Here is a 15,951-nt window from a genome sequence, read left to right on the forward strand (position 1 = left end):
TGTTAGAACTAATAAACAAATTAGTAAAGCTGAAGGTTACGAAGACAACATAAAAAAATCAGTTGCATTTCTATTCACTAACAACAAATTATCTGAAATAGAATGAAAGAAAACAATTCTATTTGCAATGTTATCACAAATAATAAAATACTTAGGAATAAATTTAACCAAAGAGGTGAAAGATCTGTATAGTGAAAACTACAGGATATTGATGAAAGAAATTGAAATTTCTTTTTTCATTAAAGATAAACAGAAAAATATCCTGTGTATGAAGAATTAATATTCTTCAAATGTCCATACTACACAAAGCCATCTATAGATTCAGTGCAATCCCTATCAAAATTCCAATGCCATTTTTCAACAGAAATAGAAAAAACAATCCTAAAATTTCAAAGGACCACAAAAGACTCCGAATAGCCAAAATGCTGAGAAAGAACAAAAAAGCTGGAAGCATCACACCTCCTGATTTCTAATTTTATTACAATTCTATTGTAATCAAAACAGTATGGGCATAAAAACAGACGCATAGACTAATGGAATGGAATTGAGAGCCCAGAAATAAATCCATGCATATAAAGTCAGCTAAGATTTGACAAGGGAGCCAAGAATACTCTGTGGGGAGTGGATAGTCTCTTCAATAAATGGTGTTAGGAAAACTGAATATTCACATGCACAAAAAGGAAATTGGAACCCTACCTTAGACCCCTTACAAAAATTAACTCAAAATGGATTTAAAAATTAAATGTAAGACCTCAAATTGTAAAACTATGTCAAACTAAGAACCTTCTGCACGGCAAAAGAAACAATCAACAAAATGTAAAAGCCACCTAAAAAATGGAAGAAAATATTTGCAAACCCTCTATCTGATATATCCAAAATATATAGGGAACTCATGTAACTCAATAGCAAAAAAATTAACAATCCAATTAAAAAATGGACAGAGGAACTGAATAGACATTTTTCCAAAGAAGACATACAACAAACATGAAAAGGCACTCATCATCATTAATCATCAGGGACACAAACATCAAAACCACAAGATCTCACCTCACACCTATTAGAATGGCTGTCATCAAAAATACAAGACGCAAGTGTTGGTGACACTGCAGAAAAGGAAGCCCTTGTACAATGCTGGTGGGAACGCAAACTGGTGTGGCCACTATGAAAAACAGTATGGAGGTTCCTCAAAAAATTAAAAAATGGAATTTCCTTATGATCCAGCAATCCCACTTCTGAGTTTATTTCGAAAGGGATGCAATCTTGAAGAAATATCTTCACCTCTATGTTCATTGAAACTTTATTCACAATAGCTAATACATAGAAACAACATTAGTGCCCACTGACGGATGAATGGATAACAAAAATTGTGTGTGTGTGTGTATACACACATATGCACAGTCATGTATCACTCACCGACGGATATATGTTCTGAGAAATGAGTCACTAGATGATTTTGTCATTGTGCAAACATTATAGAGTCTACTTGCACAAACCTAGGTGGTATAACCTACTATACACCTAGGCTATGTGATACTGATCTTATACGGCCACCATTGTATATGCAGTCCATCACTGACCAAAATGTTCTGTGGCACATGACGGTACACACACACACACATACACACACACAATGGAATATTATTCAGCCATAAAAAAGAAAGAAATCCTGCCTTTTGAGACAACACAGATGGATCTTGAGGGCTTTATGCTGAGTGAAATAAGTCAGACAGAGAAAGACAAATACCATATGATCTCACTTATGTATATGTGTGTGTGCACGTATGTGTGTGTATATATATCACATATATGTAGAATATTAAAAAGCTGAACTCATAGATATAGAGAGTGGAAGAGTGGTTGCCAGGGGATGGGGGATAGAGGAAATGGGGAGACATTGGTCAAAGGGTACAAACTTCAGCTATAAGATAAATAAGTTCTGCGCATCTAATGTACAGTATGGTGACTATATTAATGATACTGTATTATATACTTGAATGTTGCTAAGAGAGTAAATCTTAAATGTTGTTACCACACCCCCCCAAAAAATGGCAATATTGTGAGAGGATGGAGGTGTTAACTAACCTTATTGTGGAAAACATTTTGCTGTATCTATGTGTATCAAACCATCAGGTTGTACACCTTAAACTTACATATGTCTATGTCAATAATATCTCAAAACAGCTGGAAAAAACCCAAACAATACAATTTAAAAAGATTCCAATAGACATTTCTTCAAAGAAAATATACAAATGGCTGATAATCACATGAAAAAATTCTTAACATCACTAATCATTAGAGAAATGCAAATCAAAACCACAATGAGATACCACTTCACGTCCATTAGGATGGCTGTTGTTAAAAAACAACAAAAACACAGAAAATAACAAGTGTTGACAAGGATGTGGAGTAATTAGAGCCCTTACGCATTCTGGTGGGAATATATCAACTGGTGCAGTCACTGTGGGAAAAAGTATGATGGTCCCTCAAAAAATTAAATATAGAATTACCATATGATCCAACAATTCCATTGCTAGGTATACACTCATAAGAAGTGAAAGCTGAAACTTGAACATATATTTTTACACCAATGTTTACAGCAGCATTATTCACAATAGACAAAAAGTGGAAACAACCCAAGTGTCCATCACTGGATGAATGGATAAAGAAATGAGGTATATACATACAATGGAATATTATTCAGCCTTAAAAAGGAATGAAATTTTACCACATACTACAACATGGATGACCCTTTAAAACTTTATGCTCAGTGAAATAAACCAGACTCAAAAGGACAAATATCGTATGATTCCGTTTATATGAGTTAGCTAGAACAGTCAAATTCATGGAGAAAGAAAGTGAAATAATTGTTACCAGCAGCTAGAGGGAGAGAAGAATGAGCAGTTATTGCTTAATGGGTGTGGAGTTTCTATCTGGGGTGATGAAAATGTTTTAGAAATAGACCGAGGTGATGGTTGCATAACACTGTAAATGTAATTAATGACAGTGAAGTGTATACTTAAAAAGCACTGAAAAGGGAAATTCAACTGTTTCTGTATTTTGCCACAATTTAAAAAACGAAAAAGAAACAAATTGTGCTCAGTTTATTTTTTAACAGTGAAAAATTTTAAATGCAAATAATTTTAAATGAACAGGAAACCACCCAATCATAGCAGTAGCCCACTTCATCTGATAGTACCCCTAACGCTATCTTTTGTTTGAGATTGGGGAGCACATCTTTCCACAGAGGAACTGACTTGACTCCTCCAGTGCCTCTGCCCACGCCCATCCTTGGGGCCATCATCCCTCCTCCCCACCTAGCCACCTCCTCCAGATTGTGGCCCCTGAAGCCTGTTCTTCTCCAAGTTGACAGTCCCAGCCCTGCCAGCCTTCCTTAGAAATATGGGGTCCCCCTCCCTCACCTCCGAGTCCCCTCAGATGTAGGCCCCACAAGAAATTCAGTTCTCAGGCTGCCAACCTGGCCTTTCACTCCCCCACTGCTGCAGCTGACTGGATGGATCCACCCCGTAGGCTGTTGGACATTGTGTTCACAGTCAAGTGAAACCCTTTGCGTCTGGCAGGAAAGCAATGGGTATGGCCAGAAGGTCTGAGATCCTCCAACCAAGTGACCAGGGAGTGGGATCAGAGAGACCCAAGGGCCCATGGCAAGAAAGAAAAGGGTTACAGCCAAGCCCCAAAAATACGGATGAGAAAAGCAAGTCAGTGTATTATAAAAATAACATAAAGTAAGTTTAGGTTAGAACAATATTAAAGAAAAATCATCAGTAATATCTGAACAGGGACATCGTGGTGTGAAAGATCTTTCAAGGGGTCCTTGGAGAAGACCTATCTCATGTCTTGGGGAAAGAAAAAATTTTGTATATAATTTGTTTGTTTTGTTTTTGTTACCTAAAAGTAAGGATGTTTTTATACCCTCTGAAGGGACAAAGGAGATGACTCACACTAGCTCTCCTTGGCCAAAGGGTGACAGGTTGAGCGTTGGAAAGAGCTATTACCACTTATTGGAAGAGGCGGAGCCCATAACTATCCTCAAAAAAGGAAAAGTTTGGGAAATATAAAAAGTCCTTGTAACGCAGAAGAAGGGAGACCATTACAAGAGAGGCTGATGTTCCCTAACTTTAACTGGTGAGGACGCCGGAGTCTGTGGGAGTCCTACCTCGATTCAAGGAGGCTCAGAGCAGCCTTTGTTTCTAGCCAACAGGGAAGAACTGATGCAGGGAACTCTGATGGCCGGAAACTGCCAGGAAAAGTCACCAACAACATGCTGTGAGGGGGGCCTCTGGGGTCATGCTGAGTCAGGACTGTCCAAGTCAAGAAATGTAAGAAGGTGGGCTCATCCAAAGCAAGCGGATGATCCTCACTGGAGGAGGGGCCTGTGGCGGAGCCCCTCTCGACCCTGGGTGACTAAGTATAAAGAAGGCTGATGGGTTATGACGAAGCCAGCCCAAACCAAGGTGAGACACCTTGTGTTCAGGGTTTGTCTTGGACATGGGGACAGGGAGGGAGCCCATGATGCTCAGAGCAAGGCACGACCTTCCTCATCTGCCCGAGCCCTGACCTCCTCTAGGCCTCAACCCAAGCCTGGCCTGGGCGGTGGCCCCTGCGTTCTTCTGCCTGCACTCACCTCCGCTGTGTTGGATCAGCCCCCTCACCACCGTCCCCACGCCCCGTGGGATCAGCCGCCTCACCAGCACCACTTGTGCTTCCCGCCCGTCTCCACCTCACGCCCCCTCCCCCACGCTCCCTGAGCTATCCTGGAGTTACTTAATCCATCCTTTATTCCCCCCAGCGTGCAGACCCTCTGTCCTCAGCTCGTCGGGTAGAGAATCCTCACAACATTGCTGCTCCTCCCTCAAGACTGCGGCGGGGCGCAGGATCAGCAGACCTCGCACAGTGAGTACCCGGGAGGGAAGCGCCTCCTCTGTTCCCGTTCCTAATATAATCGGGACCAAGAGAGGCAAAGGCATTCTGTAAAAAAGGTTCTGGAAGACTCTGCTCTGTCCTGCATCCCGAGATTGGCCTTCCCCTTCTTCCAAGCGCGCTCCGAATCCTGGGTGGGACTCATAACTAGGCCCGTGTAACCGAGCCCTTCCGAGAGAGTTGGGATTCAATCTGCCTCCGCGCTACCCGCTGCAGGGCAGGGGCAAGCACACCTGTGCGCTCTCAGGGGTTCGAACCGGGGCGGGGGGAGACGACGGGGCGGCGGGGGGTCCCGGGAGCACGAGCGGCTGGGCCTGATGGATGCAAAACCACAGCCCTGCGGCGAGGCAGAGACACACAGAGACTGAGACGCCGAGAAGAACAAAGCGAGACCGAGCAAGGTCCGGGCCGCGGCGGCACGCCGAGGCGGCAGCCCTCCCGGAGCAGCCCCCGCCCCGGCCGGGGCTCGCATCCCCTCGCCCGCTCCTGCGCGGGGGCGCCTCCGCGGCCCACTGGCTCCCGGCCCGGCCCCGCCCCGCCCCGTCGCTCTCCTGCGGCTTAACCCCCGCCTGCCCGCCCCCTGCCGGCCCTTCAGCCCCTCCGGCGGCAGCAAGCCGGCGCTGGCCCTCGGCCTCCCCTACCGGCGGGCGCGCGCGGCGCCGGGAGCTGACCGTGGTGCTGAGCGCGCGGCTCGGGCTCGGGCTCGGGCGCGGCTCCCGGCCCTGCCAAGGCCGTGTCCTGCGACACTCCCGGCCCCAGCGGTAAGGCCTGGAGAATGTAGGCTTGGGGGTTGGGAGGGTGGTAGCGGTGATTTGGGAATTTTCGTGCGCTTTTTCGCGCGATGGACGGGCTGGGTGGAAGAACTAGGGTCTGCGCTCTCTCCAGCCTGAGGTATCCTGGACGGATGGTACGGGGTCTAGGGTCTGGGGGAGATGACGCTTTTAGGTCTGGGCTAGGGAAGGGGAGAAACCCTGTGCCCGCGGATGCGGGGGCAGGGAAAGAACGGATAAGACTGGAGACCCATCTTCTCTCGGCTGAGCAAGCCAGGAATGCCCAGAGACTCCCATAGAGGAGGTGGACCAGAACCTTCGCTCCCCGAAAGGGCCCTTTGTCTCCCCAACGTGGGGGTTGGGTGAACTGGTGATGTTCTCACTGCAGATTCTATTTCTGCTTCATTCCCACCCCACACCCATCCCAGAACACAGAGGCTTTCCCTCCCCACAATGACCTTAACTTCATTGCTCTGAAAGGCAGCCTCGACAGAGACAAACTATTGCCCCAAACATAGCCTTCCGTCCCCAGCCCAATGTCCAGGAAGTCCTGGGGCGGGGCTCCCCTCAAAGGCCTCTGCTTCCTTGTCACCATTCACCCCTTTGTATTTTACTGCTTGTGATTTTCATGGATATTGGGGGCGGGGCAGGGGAAGGCATGGCAAATACCAAAACTATTCATCAAAATTTTTATATCTCCAAACGGTTCTGTTGTATATATGTACCTCTGTGGTTTTTATTTTGCTGCATGAAACACCCAGTCACTTTCATGTTAAAAAGAGAAAGAAAAGCACAGAATTAGTTTTGCAAAGGGAAAAGAAAATCGTAGATAGTTGAGTTAAAGTTAGTCGTGTGGAAAAGCAGCCAATAGAATGACTTCATTTGCTCAGTTTGCAGTAAGTCCATATGCATGTGCATGCTCTGTGTAAGGAGCTGAGAGGGAAGGCCCACGCACGGGAAATCTCTGCCCTGCTTTCTCTCCACTGGATCCTGCTCTGGCTCCTAACCTGCCTTCTTGCCTCCACTCTTGCCCCTACTTTCCATTCTCACCTGCAACTGGAGTGATCTGTTAGAAGTGAACGTTGGCTTATGGCACTCATCCTTGATGACATGGCACTAGGATAAAGGCCTAGACCCTCCCTGTGGCTTCAGGCCAGGTGTGATCTGCCCTGCCCATCTCCTGGCCTCATCTCACTGGCTTGCTGCTCTGGCCACCTGGGCCAGCTTCCAGACCTCTAAATAGTCTCCTCCCTTGCTCCTCTGGGCCTTTCTGCAGCATGTTTCCTCTGCCTGGTATATACTTCCCATGTCTTTTGCCTGGTTGTCTTCAGCTGTCTTTTGGGTCTTGGTTTAAATACCATATCCTTGAATCAGAATTGATTAAATAAATACATAGTCTGGTCCCTGTTCTCAAGGGATTTAGAAGTTCATTTTCGAGATGAAAGACTTGGTCCAGGGTCTTGTCACTGAGACCAGTCTTAGAAAATGACATTCATAAACTGTAGAATTAAAATTCCCAGATCCAGCATCCTATTTAGGAAACATAGATGTGAATATATGGCTAAGATGTCTCAAAAACATAAATACTTCATTTAAATAAGTACTAGCTCACAGCCTATGACAGTTGGAGTCCTGAACCTTAAAGAATTTTCGACTTCACTGGGGATCAGTAAAACCAAGCAAGCCCCAGAGGGAGCAGCCAGTGATGCCTGAGTGCTACGGAGAAGAAGGCATCAAGCTGGGGAAAGGACAGGTCAGCTTTGTCCTTTGGGGAGGGATGTCGCACATGGTGGGAGAGTATCTCTTAGGTTTCATGCTGGGCTCCACCTTGGGGGTCTTTAACCACAGGGTTACAAAGCAGCGTGTGCATTTTTGCAGCTGAGAACCTGGATGCATTTGGCCTCTGCCCTCAGGCAAAGACAGTGCCAGCATCTGCCTGTCCAGATAAACCCCAGTCTATCCCTGAGAACTGTCATGGAAGGTGACTGTTCAGCTTGTCTCCAGTTGGGCAGTGAGCCCTCTGACCACTCAGGGAGTTCCCACCCATGTCACCTATGGGCTCCACATTTCCACAGAGTCAGGCTCTGATAAAATATTTTAATGCGGAAACTGACTGGACTGAACACACGCTGAATTTCATGTGATGGCTCTAGTATTTTGCAAGTCTCTGGTTCATTGTTCTGGACCTTAGCGCTTATTGTCCTATCGATATACAAAGCACTAAATGAACTCAGGAAACAGAGTTGGCAGTGTTAGTGACACTGAGTCCAGCTGTCTATAGCAATCACAGCTCTTTTGAGGGATCATTTTTCAAGTTTAGAGTGCGGTGAAATTTCCAGCTGCTCTTGATTTTAAATCAGTTGACTGTTCCAAGAATGAAGAATTTATTAAAGAGATTAGTATCAAATAAACCACCTTAGTTCTGGTAGTGGCAAAATTCTACACACAGTGAAATAATCTTTATCTTGCCTGCTTGAAGTTATTTCCAAGAGTACGGTAACAAAAAGATTTTTCAAAAACATAGAAAAGAATAAGTACAATAGAGATCTCATAATGAATATCTGCAAAATTTCTTGCCATATAAATTATATCACCTTCAATTACAATTTTTCTGAGTTTATATGAGCTACACTTTTGTTTTTAATCTTCATTTTCATTATGCTTTCCAAAATTTCTCATGAACACGCATTTATTGTTTGATTTTTATATTTCCCATGAAGGGGAGTTTGAACTGCTGGTTAATAGGATGTCTGTCATGGTTAAGAGCACAGGTTCAGAATCAGACAGGCTTGGGGTTCAAATCCTAGCTCTCACTTCCCATCTGTATGACCTGTGCCAATCCATTGGCTTTTCAGGACCTTAGTTTCCCCTTTTAGAATGGGAGTTACAATGGTATGCCCCTTATAAGGTTATGAGCCAAGCACTGTGCCTGGTTAGGTAGATGTAATCAGGACTCACATCCAAGTCCTCTGACTCCAGAGTCAGGATAGTGACCACTATGCTCTGTGCCGCAAAACCCGTCAGAACTGGGGAGGCTGTATCTAGGCCACAAAGGATTGTGGAGAGTGGAGTTGGGGTCAGCAGGTGCAGGGTGGGAAAGGCTTGGGCACATGCCACCTGGCAGGAGACAGAAAGGCAGCTTGAGGCACTGTTCCACTGCCCAGGATGCTACCACCAAGAGCTAAGCTGCAGCCAGAGCCCAGCTGGAGTTCTGTGGCTTTCCCTGGTGTGGTGCCTACTCCTGCTCCTATCCTCCAGCCAAAAGTCCCAGATGTCCCTCTGCAGGGGAGGAAGTGCTGCCCACAGGTAGGAGCAGAGTAAGGGCTGGTCAGCTTGCCCTATGAATCTCTATAGTGCCAGCTTGCCACCCCTTCTGATCCTTTGCTTTAATGTTGCCACTGGGCTATGAGGCAGCCCCTCTGCCCACCCCTGGTGCTCATGTTGAAGGGCTGCAGAGACTCTGGAGCTGACTCTGGTCAGCAGCCCTCTGGAGGCAGCTGCAGGGCTTCCTGGGCTGTGGGTGTGAGAGGTGTGCAGCTGACAATGCCACTTGCTTTCATGCCCACTCCATTCCTCCCTTGTGAGCTGAGGGGGCGGGAACGCAGGTGCTCTCTGTGGAGCAGGCCTCATGGAGAGTCAATGAAACTAGCCCAAACTCTCTTCTCTAGTCTCTCCCCGGCCAGACTGACAGGGCACCAACTGAGGGTCACTCACTGTGAAGGAGAGGAAGAGACCCAGGGACAGACTGGGCATGTGGGCAGGGTGCCTTGAGGACACAGCAGGTGAGAACCCGGGACGTTCTCAGGGGTGCTCTTCGGCACTGTCTTCTTTTAGCGGAGCTGTGTGAGGCTCCAGACTCACCCCAAAGGCACTATGTCTGAACTAGACCCTTGCTGCTCTTCCCCCAAACCAGTTCTTAGCACAGCCCCTTCCTTGCCTGCACTCACATCTCATCCTCCCCACTTCTCCTTGTCCCCATCTCTTGGCATGAATCCAGTCCTCAGTTTATATGACTCAGCCTGTTTCCCTTTCTTTATTCAGTTGCTGAATCCTGGTGTTTCTTCCTTTGAAAGACCCTATAACACTACCTTTCTTTTTCATGCTTGTGACTGCAGCCTCCATCTAGACCTTATCTCCATATAGTCAGCTCATTTTAGCTGCTTCTTGTGAGTCCTCTCTGCTCAGAGCCTCTCTCCTAATTTATCCTCTCCTCCACTCAGATGTCAAATGATGGTCTTAGACCACCAACTTCCTTATGCCATTACTTCCACCCACCCGCTTAGAAGACTTCCGTAGCTGGACATTTATCTCAGGGTAAGGTCAAATTCCCCAACTGTGCAAGGAGAACAACTTGGTAACACTCTTACCACTTTCCCACTCCCACATTGAGGACAGACATCAATAGGCGATCCCAGCTCCCTTTCTCCTTGAACTCAGGTTGGGCATCAGAAAACTTCTCTGGATCGTGCTCCAGGCATCACTATCTGCCAGTCAGGATGTGCACAGAAGGTGACACCTCCTGTTGTTTCAGTCCGTGATGTGCTGTGCCTGTCCAATCTGCCTCTTCCTGGCCTCATGCCTGCCTCGCACCATGATGCTCTCTCTCTTCGCAGTGCTCAAGCTCTGCATGCACCATTCGATGCTTGCCTGTTCCTTGCCTAGTGGCCTCTGTGTAGATTGAGGCACCTCCCTGAAGGGCAGTGTGTGTGTCTTCCCCTCAGTCTGATGACTGCCTGTGTCTGGCCCAAGAGGCAGGCCTGGATTCCTTTTGAGCTTTGTCTCTTAGATGAAGGAGGCAAGTTATTTATTGAATGCTCTGCTCCATCCACTCAGAAGGGCCATGGTACTTCCCATAAATGTGTGGTGCTCTTTGTAGAGTGCCTGGGCCTGGAAATGGGAGTCTAATGGGCAGGCATGCTCTGAAAGGATGTTTGGGCTAGTCAAGAGATCACAGGTCAGGGGCACCAGACCCCAGTCTGCTCTCATTTTGGTTCCTACTTTGTGCCTGGAGGCACGTGACTTAACTTCTCTGGGTATCAGTTGTCTATAAAGGCTAGAGCAGTGCACGTGGTGGGGGGGTAGCTCCCTTCTCCCTCCCTCCTTCTCCATGGAGGACCCAAGTTTAGATGTCAGAGTTCAGCTCCAACACCGCTGTTGAGCAGAGCAGGCAGAGGTCTTCTAGAACCACAGGCCTCCACTCTGGTTACTAAGTGCCTCTTGCTTTCCTCCACAGCAGCTAGGGGCACTGGCAGCATGGAGCTAAAGAGAGGAAAGACCTTCATCAAATCCAGCCTGCAGATTTCCCACGAGAAACCCCTAGACCCAGCAGCCACTGTCCTGGCCAGGGAGGATGCAGGCCCCTGGTCAGTCTCACCGGAAGGGCAGCAGCAGCCCCACGGTGAGAAGGGCCCCCAGGTCAGCCCCAGCACCCAAGGACATGACAAATGTTCCAACAAGGGGGGACAGCCAGACCCTGAGGTGGGTGCTGCAGCTTTCTGTGGGGCCACCTTCAAACTGGTGCGGAAGAGCAAGACTCACGACAATGTGCCTGAGGCTGGCCGGGCGGGCGCAGCCACGGGGCAGCTGGTGGGCAGTGCAAGCTTCCCAGGGCCCTCCGGCAGCCAGCGCATGATTGACTACCGCCACTTTGTGCCCCAGATGCCCTTCGTGCCAGCCGTGGCCAAGAGCATCCCAAGGAAGAGAATTTCCCTGAAACGACCCAAGAAGTGCTTTCGGAACCTCTTCCACATTCGCAGAAGCAAGACTGAGAACTTGGCCTCGCTGGCGACCAGCGGGAAGAGCCTTTCCTCCCCCGGGGGCCCCTCAGAGGCTGGAGGGCAGCCAGGCAAAGCCTTCTTCCCCTGGGGCGAGGGGCTGGCGTCCGATGGCCTGTGCCAGGACCTCTCTGACAGCGAGCTCTTGCCTGACTCTTCCTTCGACCTCTGCAGTGCCCTGTGTGAGGACGTGGCCTCACTCAAGAGCTTTGACTCACTCACGGGCTGCGGGGAGATCTTTGCAGATGAGAGCTCAGTGCCATCCCTGGAGCTGAATGAGGGCCTGGAGAGCCCAGCCGGGGCATCGCAAGCCCTTGAGAGCAAGGTTCCCAGGGGCCCCTTCCAGGGCAGTGTGGAGCAACTGGCTTCGCCTGCCCAGAACGAGATGTCTGACTTCGCCACGTTCTGGGACAGTGTGAATCAGTCAGTGAAGCAGCAGCAGCGGGTCCTCCTGGGCCCTTGGCTGGGGGTTCCCCAGGGGACAGACACAGACCAGCCCAGACTGGATGCAGCTGGTCTTGCTGAGCTCCCTCTGTGCCCCTGCAAGGACCCCCACAGTGGCTCCAAAGCCAGTTCCGTAGACACAGGCACCCCCAAGAGTGAGCAGCCTGAATCCCTCTCCACGAGTGACGAGGGCTACTATGACTCCTTCTCACCGGGCCTCGAGGAGGACAAGAAGGAAGCCCTGAGCCCAGGTATGCCTGCAGCTACCTTCCCCCGGGACAGCTACAGTGGAGACGCCCTCTATGAGCTCTTCTATGACCCACGTGAGGGCCCTATTGGCCCGAGCCTTGATGATGAGCTGTGCGTGTCCGAGAGTCTGTCAGGGCCAGCACTGGGGGCACCACTATCCATGTGCAGCTTCCACGTCGGGGCGGAGGAGAACTTGGCTCCAGCGCTGGGCCCAGACCTGCTCAGCCAGGGCTTCTTGCAAAGCTCCTGGAAGGGCAAGGAGTGCCTGCTGAAGCTCTGTGACACTGAGCTTGCCATCACCATGGGCATCATCAACTGGCTCCGCCGTGGCCCTGAGCCCCGCAGCCCACCTACCTCGGCCCCTGGGGAGCCCACAGCCCTGTCCGGGGAGCTGTCGGGGAAGCTGCGAGGTGACTCTGAGAAGAAGGGCCCAGGTCCAGCAAAGCTGGAGGGCAGGGGGTCCCAGGCCTCAGAGGCAGGTTGGATAACCGTGGGCTCAGCACCCAGCAGACAGGAGCCCTGGGCAGGTTCAGTCACCAAGGACCTGCTTGCTGGAGAGAGCGAGGTTCTAGCAGGGGCTGAGCGGGGGGCCAGCTCGCTGTCCAGGGACCCATCTCTGGATGGTGTGCAGGTCTCTGGGGAAGAAGGGACACAAGGCCACCCTGAAGGCTCATTCTCCTCTGTGGGGTCTGCAGCCTCTGCAACAACAGACACTTCCAGCAAAAACAAGGTCCCAAATCCCTCAGCCTGGCCTGGCTCCCAGGAGCCTAGGCCATCTGGGAACCTGGGGTGTTTGCAAAGTCCCTGGAGGTCAGGTCTTGGTGGAAGCACCCTGGATGCAGAGCCCACCCTGACAGGCTGTGTGGCTCAGGTGGCAGCACTGCAGATCCACCCAGACTGCCAGCCCCCTGCTGCACAGCCCTCAAGGCCAGATATGGGCAGTGGGCTCTGCGGGCAGCCTCAGACTAGGAGCCCTGACATTCTGCAGCAGAGGCAGCCTAACAGCTTCCATAGCGTGGCTGCCATCTGTGTCCTGCCCTCCCTGGGCAGCCCACTCCACAGCCCACAGGACCAGAGGTGCCCGGGCCGCATCCTGGACCTGAGCCGGCTCAGGGTGGAGCCTACCAGGCTGCATGCCCAGACCAGTGCCTCTCTGGAGGACCTTCCCCTGCAGCTCAGCTTGAGGGCCCCGGAACAGGCAGCACACGGGGGCCAGCTGGACTCGTAGCCTCGTTCAGGCCCTGCTGCCGGGCTGAGCCCCCGGGGCCACCTGCTCACTTCTGACAGCCAGCAGGAGGGCCCCCCCGCAAGTGCTCCAGAAAGCCGCTGCAGCTTCCTGGCCCTTGAGGGCCTCCTCTGCAACCAGCTAGAAGTGGGGGCCCTCCGGCCAGCCATGGCTGAGCCCCACCTGTAGGATGGGCTTACACTCACCAGGAGCTGTGTCTTTGTGGGCACATTCAGGAGAATCTAAGACCCAAATCTCCATTGTTTGTCCCTGATGTGAGAACTGTGTTGGCTGGTAAGGAGGTGGCAGGATTCAGGCAAGTGGGGTGGGGCATTTGAATGTGGAGGCATCCATGCCTAAACCCACCAGCTCAGCCAGAACAGGTACAGGACAGCCCAAGGCCAAGGACAGTTGCAAATCTGCCAGTACTCTCAAAGTGTGCCTCACTGATTTCCCCACAAGGAAATGAAGAGTCCAATCCTGGGGGTTGGCTGTGAAGTGGCCACCCTGGCTGCTCCTCGCACAGCATGTCAGAGAGAGGAGCTCGGGCTTGATGCTGATAGGAAGGAAATGGTACATATTGTAAACCAGAGCAGAGCAAGCCAGTAAGTCTGCACAGGGGTTGAGAATAATAAGCATGTGGAGTGGGAGACAGGCAGATGGAGGGCTGCAGATGAGCTCAAGAGTGCCCACGGGCCCCTTGCAGCCTGCTCTCTGCCCAAGACAAGCAGCCACAACATACTGGGGCTGAGGGCTCTGTGGGAACAGGAAGCAAGACCAGCCCTGTCTCAGCAAAAGCCTTGGAACTGGCAGATGCCGTGATTACTGTGCAAACAGGGCTGCCCAGACCCTGGGGACCCTGGTCCATGGGTACCGGTGAATTCTCGGTCACAAATCATCCCATAAAAACAATAATTTCTCCCAACATGACTCTCTAACTGAGCCATGGTTGGCAAAATTCTCTTTAGGAAGAAGTTGATTGATTTTTCACAACTCTGCCATTCTCGCCCCTCCATACTCTCAGCATCCCTGACTCCCCTTCAGGAAAACTCACCTCTGAATGGCCTGTACTCCTTAAACCAGAGAAGGCACAGCACCAACACCCAGAATTGTGGAGGGAGAAGGTGGCCTGGTACTCAGGAAGGGCAGGGGTCCTCTCTGGTCGGCATCAGGATGGCAGGTGCAGCGACAAACCGCCCATCAAGGTTCTCTTTGGTTAGGTCCTGCCTCAGGCAACCTGCCACAATGAGATGCCAAGGATGGATGGATGCCGCAGGCAGCTGTGAGATAGTTTCTGGAGGAAGGGCCAGCATAGAAAGGGGGTGGGTCAGGTGATGGGGGCGGAATTCTGGAGAGAGGGATGCAGTCTCACAGCTGACCCATGCTGGTGCCTTTCTCAACTGTCTGGGGCTTTGTTTCAGGCTAGAAAATGTTCCATGGCCCTTGTTAACAACTGCTCACTGAGGCCTACTGTGTGCAGGATGCAGACAGCACATCATAGGTTCAGAAGGGCCCAGCAAGGCTCCTCACCAGGCCCACCTAGACCTGGGACACCGAGGAAGGTCAGGACCAGCCTTCCTGGGAAGCCAAACTTGACCTTTGCAAACCATCACAACAGCGTTCTTGAGCGTCGCTGTGAGCAGGCTACTCACAGGACAGCTCACCTCATCCCTGCCTCACCCTGAGCACAGTTGTTCTCCTCATTCCTCAGACATGGAAACCGAGGCATGAGTGCTGATGCAGCTTGCTAATGGACACACACAACTAGCATGCAGCATTGATGGGGTTTGAGTCCTACCCCCTGGTCAAAAGGTCCAGCTCTTCACCAGGCTCTGGAACTTCTCTTGCTGAATGCCTGCAGCGAACGCCTCTCTCAAACCTTCATCCTCCTTTCTTTCAGGGCACAGATGTCTGAACACCTCTGGGTGCCAGCTGCCTGTTTCCCTGTAAGAGGCTGAGAGCCAGGGGTGGGCGCCCTACATTCAGCCACGCCCTGTCACTCTGTACTATGCCTGAGCAGAGCACTGTTCAGTCAATACTTGTGGGAATAATGAAATGTCAAAAGGTTGCACGTGGTTTTATGATTTCTTCCTGATGACAAGCCTGTGTCTGGAGAGAGCAGAGTTAGGGTTTTACCTTGGCAGAAGTTCTGATGGAGTGTTTCCTGGATGTATCTGGTGACTGGTAGTGATGGGGGAGAACCCAGCCAGGCCCAAGGGCACTGGGAAAGGCAGGAACAAAGGTGGTCCAGGCATGGTCAGGAGGGGCCTAGGGTCAGGATGACAGGAACAAAGGGGATCCAGGACCCAGAGGCCATGGCGAGGTGGTGTCTGCAGTGACCTGGCAGCAGGACAGCAGAAACAAGGAACTGGGGCCATGCCTATCTAGGAAAAACCACTGGCCCAGTGGCTCTCGATCTGGGGAGCATCTTAAGCAATCCCTGCATCCCAGAGATTCTCACTCTCAGCACTCTTGGAGGAGGTCCCAGCAGTGGGCTGCTGGGTGCCTTGCTGGGGGAATGGAGGAGGGTAGTATGACCTTCCTCTTGCAT

General features: G+C 50.6%; 1 protein-coding gene across 9 annotated transcripts in view; it reads left to right on the top strand.

The window, feature by feature from the left end:
• Window positions 1-15,468, top strand: part of AMER3 (APC membrane recruitment protein 3) — a 71,674-nt gene extending 56,206 nt beyond the window's left edge. For 4 of the 9 annotated variants that reach the window (XM_070580919.1, XM_070580921.1, XM_070580923.1 and 1 more), the window contains 3 exons: window positions 4,213-4,472; window positions 4,808-4,911; window positions 10,942-15,468. In XM_070580919.1, the coding sequence (XP_070437020.1) occupies window positions 10,962-13,403 (2,442 nt within the window). In that variant the 5' untranslated portion in view covers window positions 4,213-4,472; window positions 4,808-4,911; window positions 10,942-10,961 and the 3' untranslated portion in view covers window positions 13,404-15,468. Of the gene's footprint in view, window positions 1-4,212; window positions 4,473-4,807; window positions 4,912-5,348; window positions 5,700-10,941 lie in introns of those variants that run through there. The other 5 variants (XM_070580926.1, XM_070580927.1, XM_070580924.1 and 2 more) reach the window with 4 other exon arrangements.
• The last annotated feature ends 483 nt before the right edge of the window (window positions 15,469-15,951 follow it).

Source organism: Equus przewalskii, chromosome 17 (genome assembly GCF_037783145.1).
Source record: "Equus przewalskii isolate Varuska chromosome 17, EquPr2, whole genome shotgun sequence".
Lineage (NCBI taxonomy): Eukaryota > Metazoa > Chordata > Mammalia > Perissodactyla > Equidae > Equus > Equus przewalskii.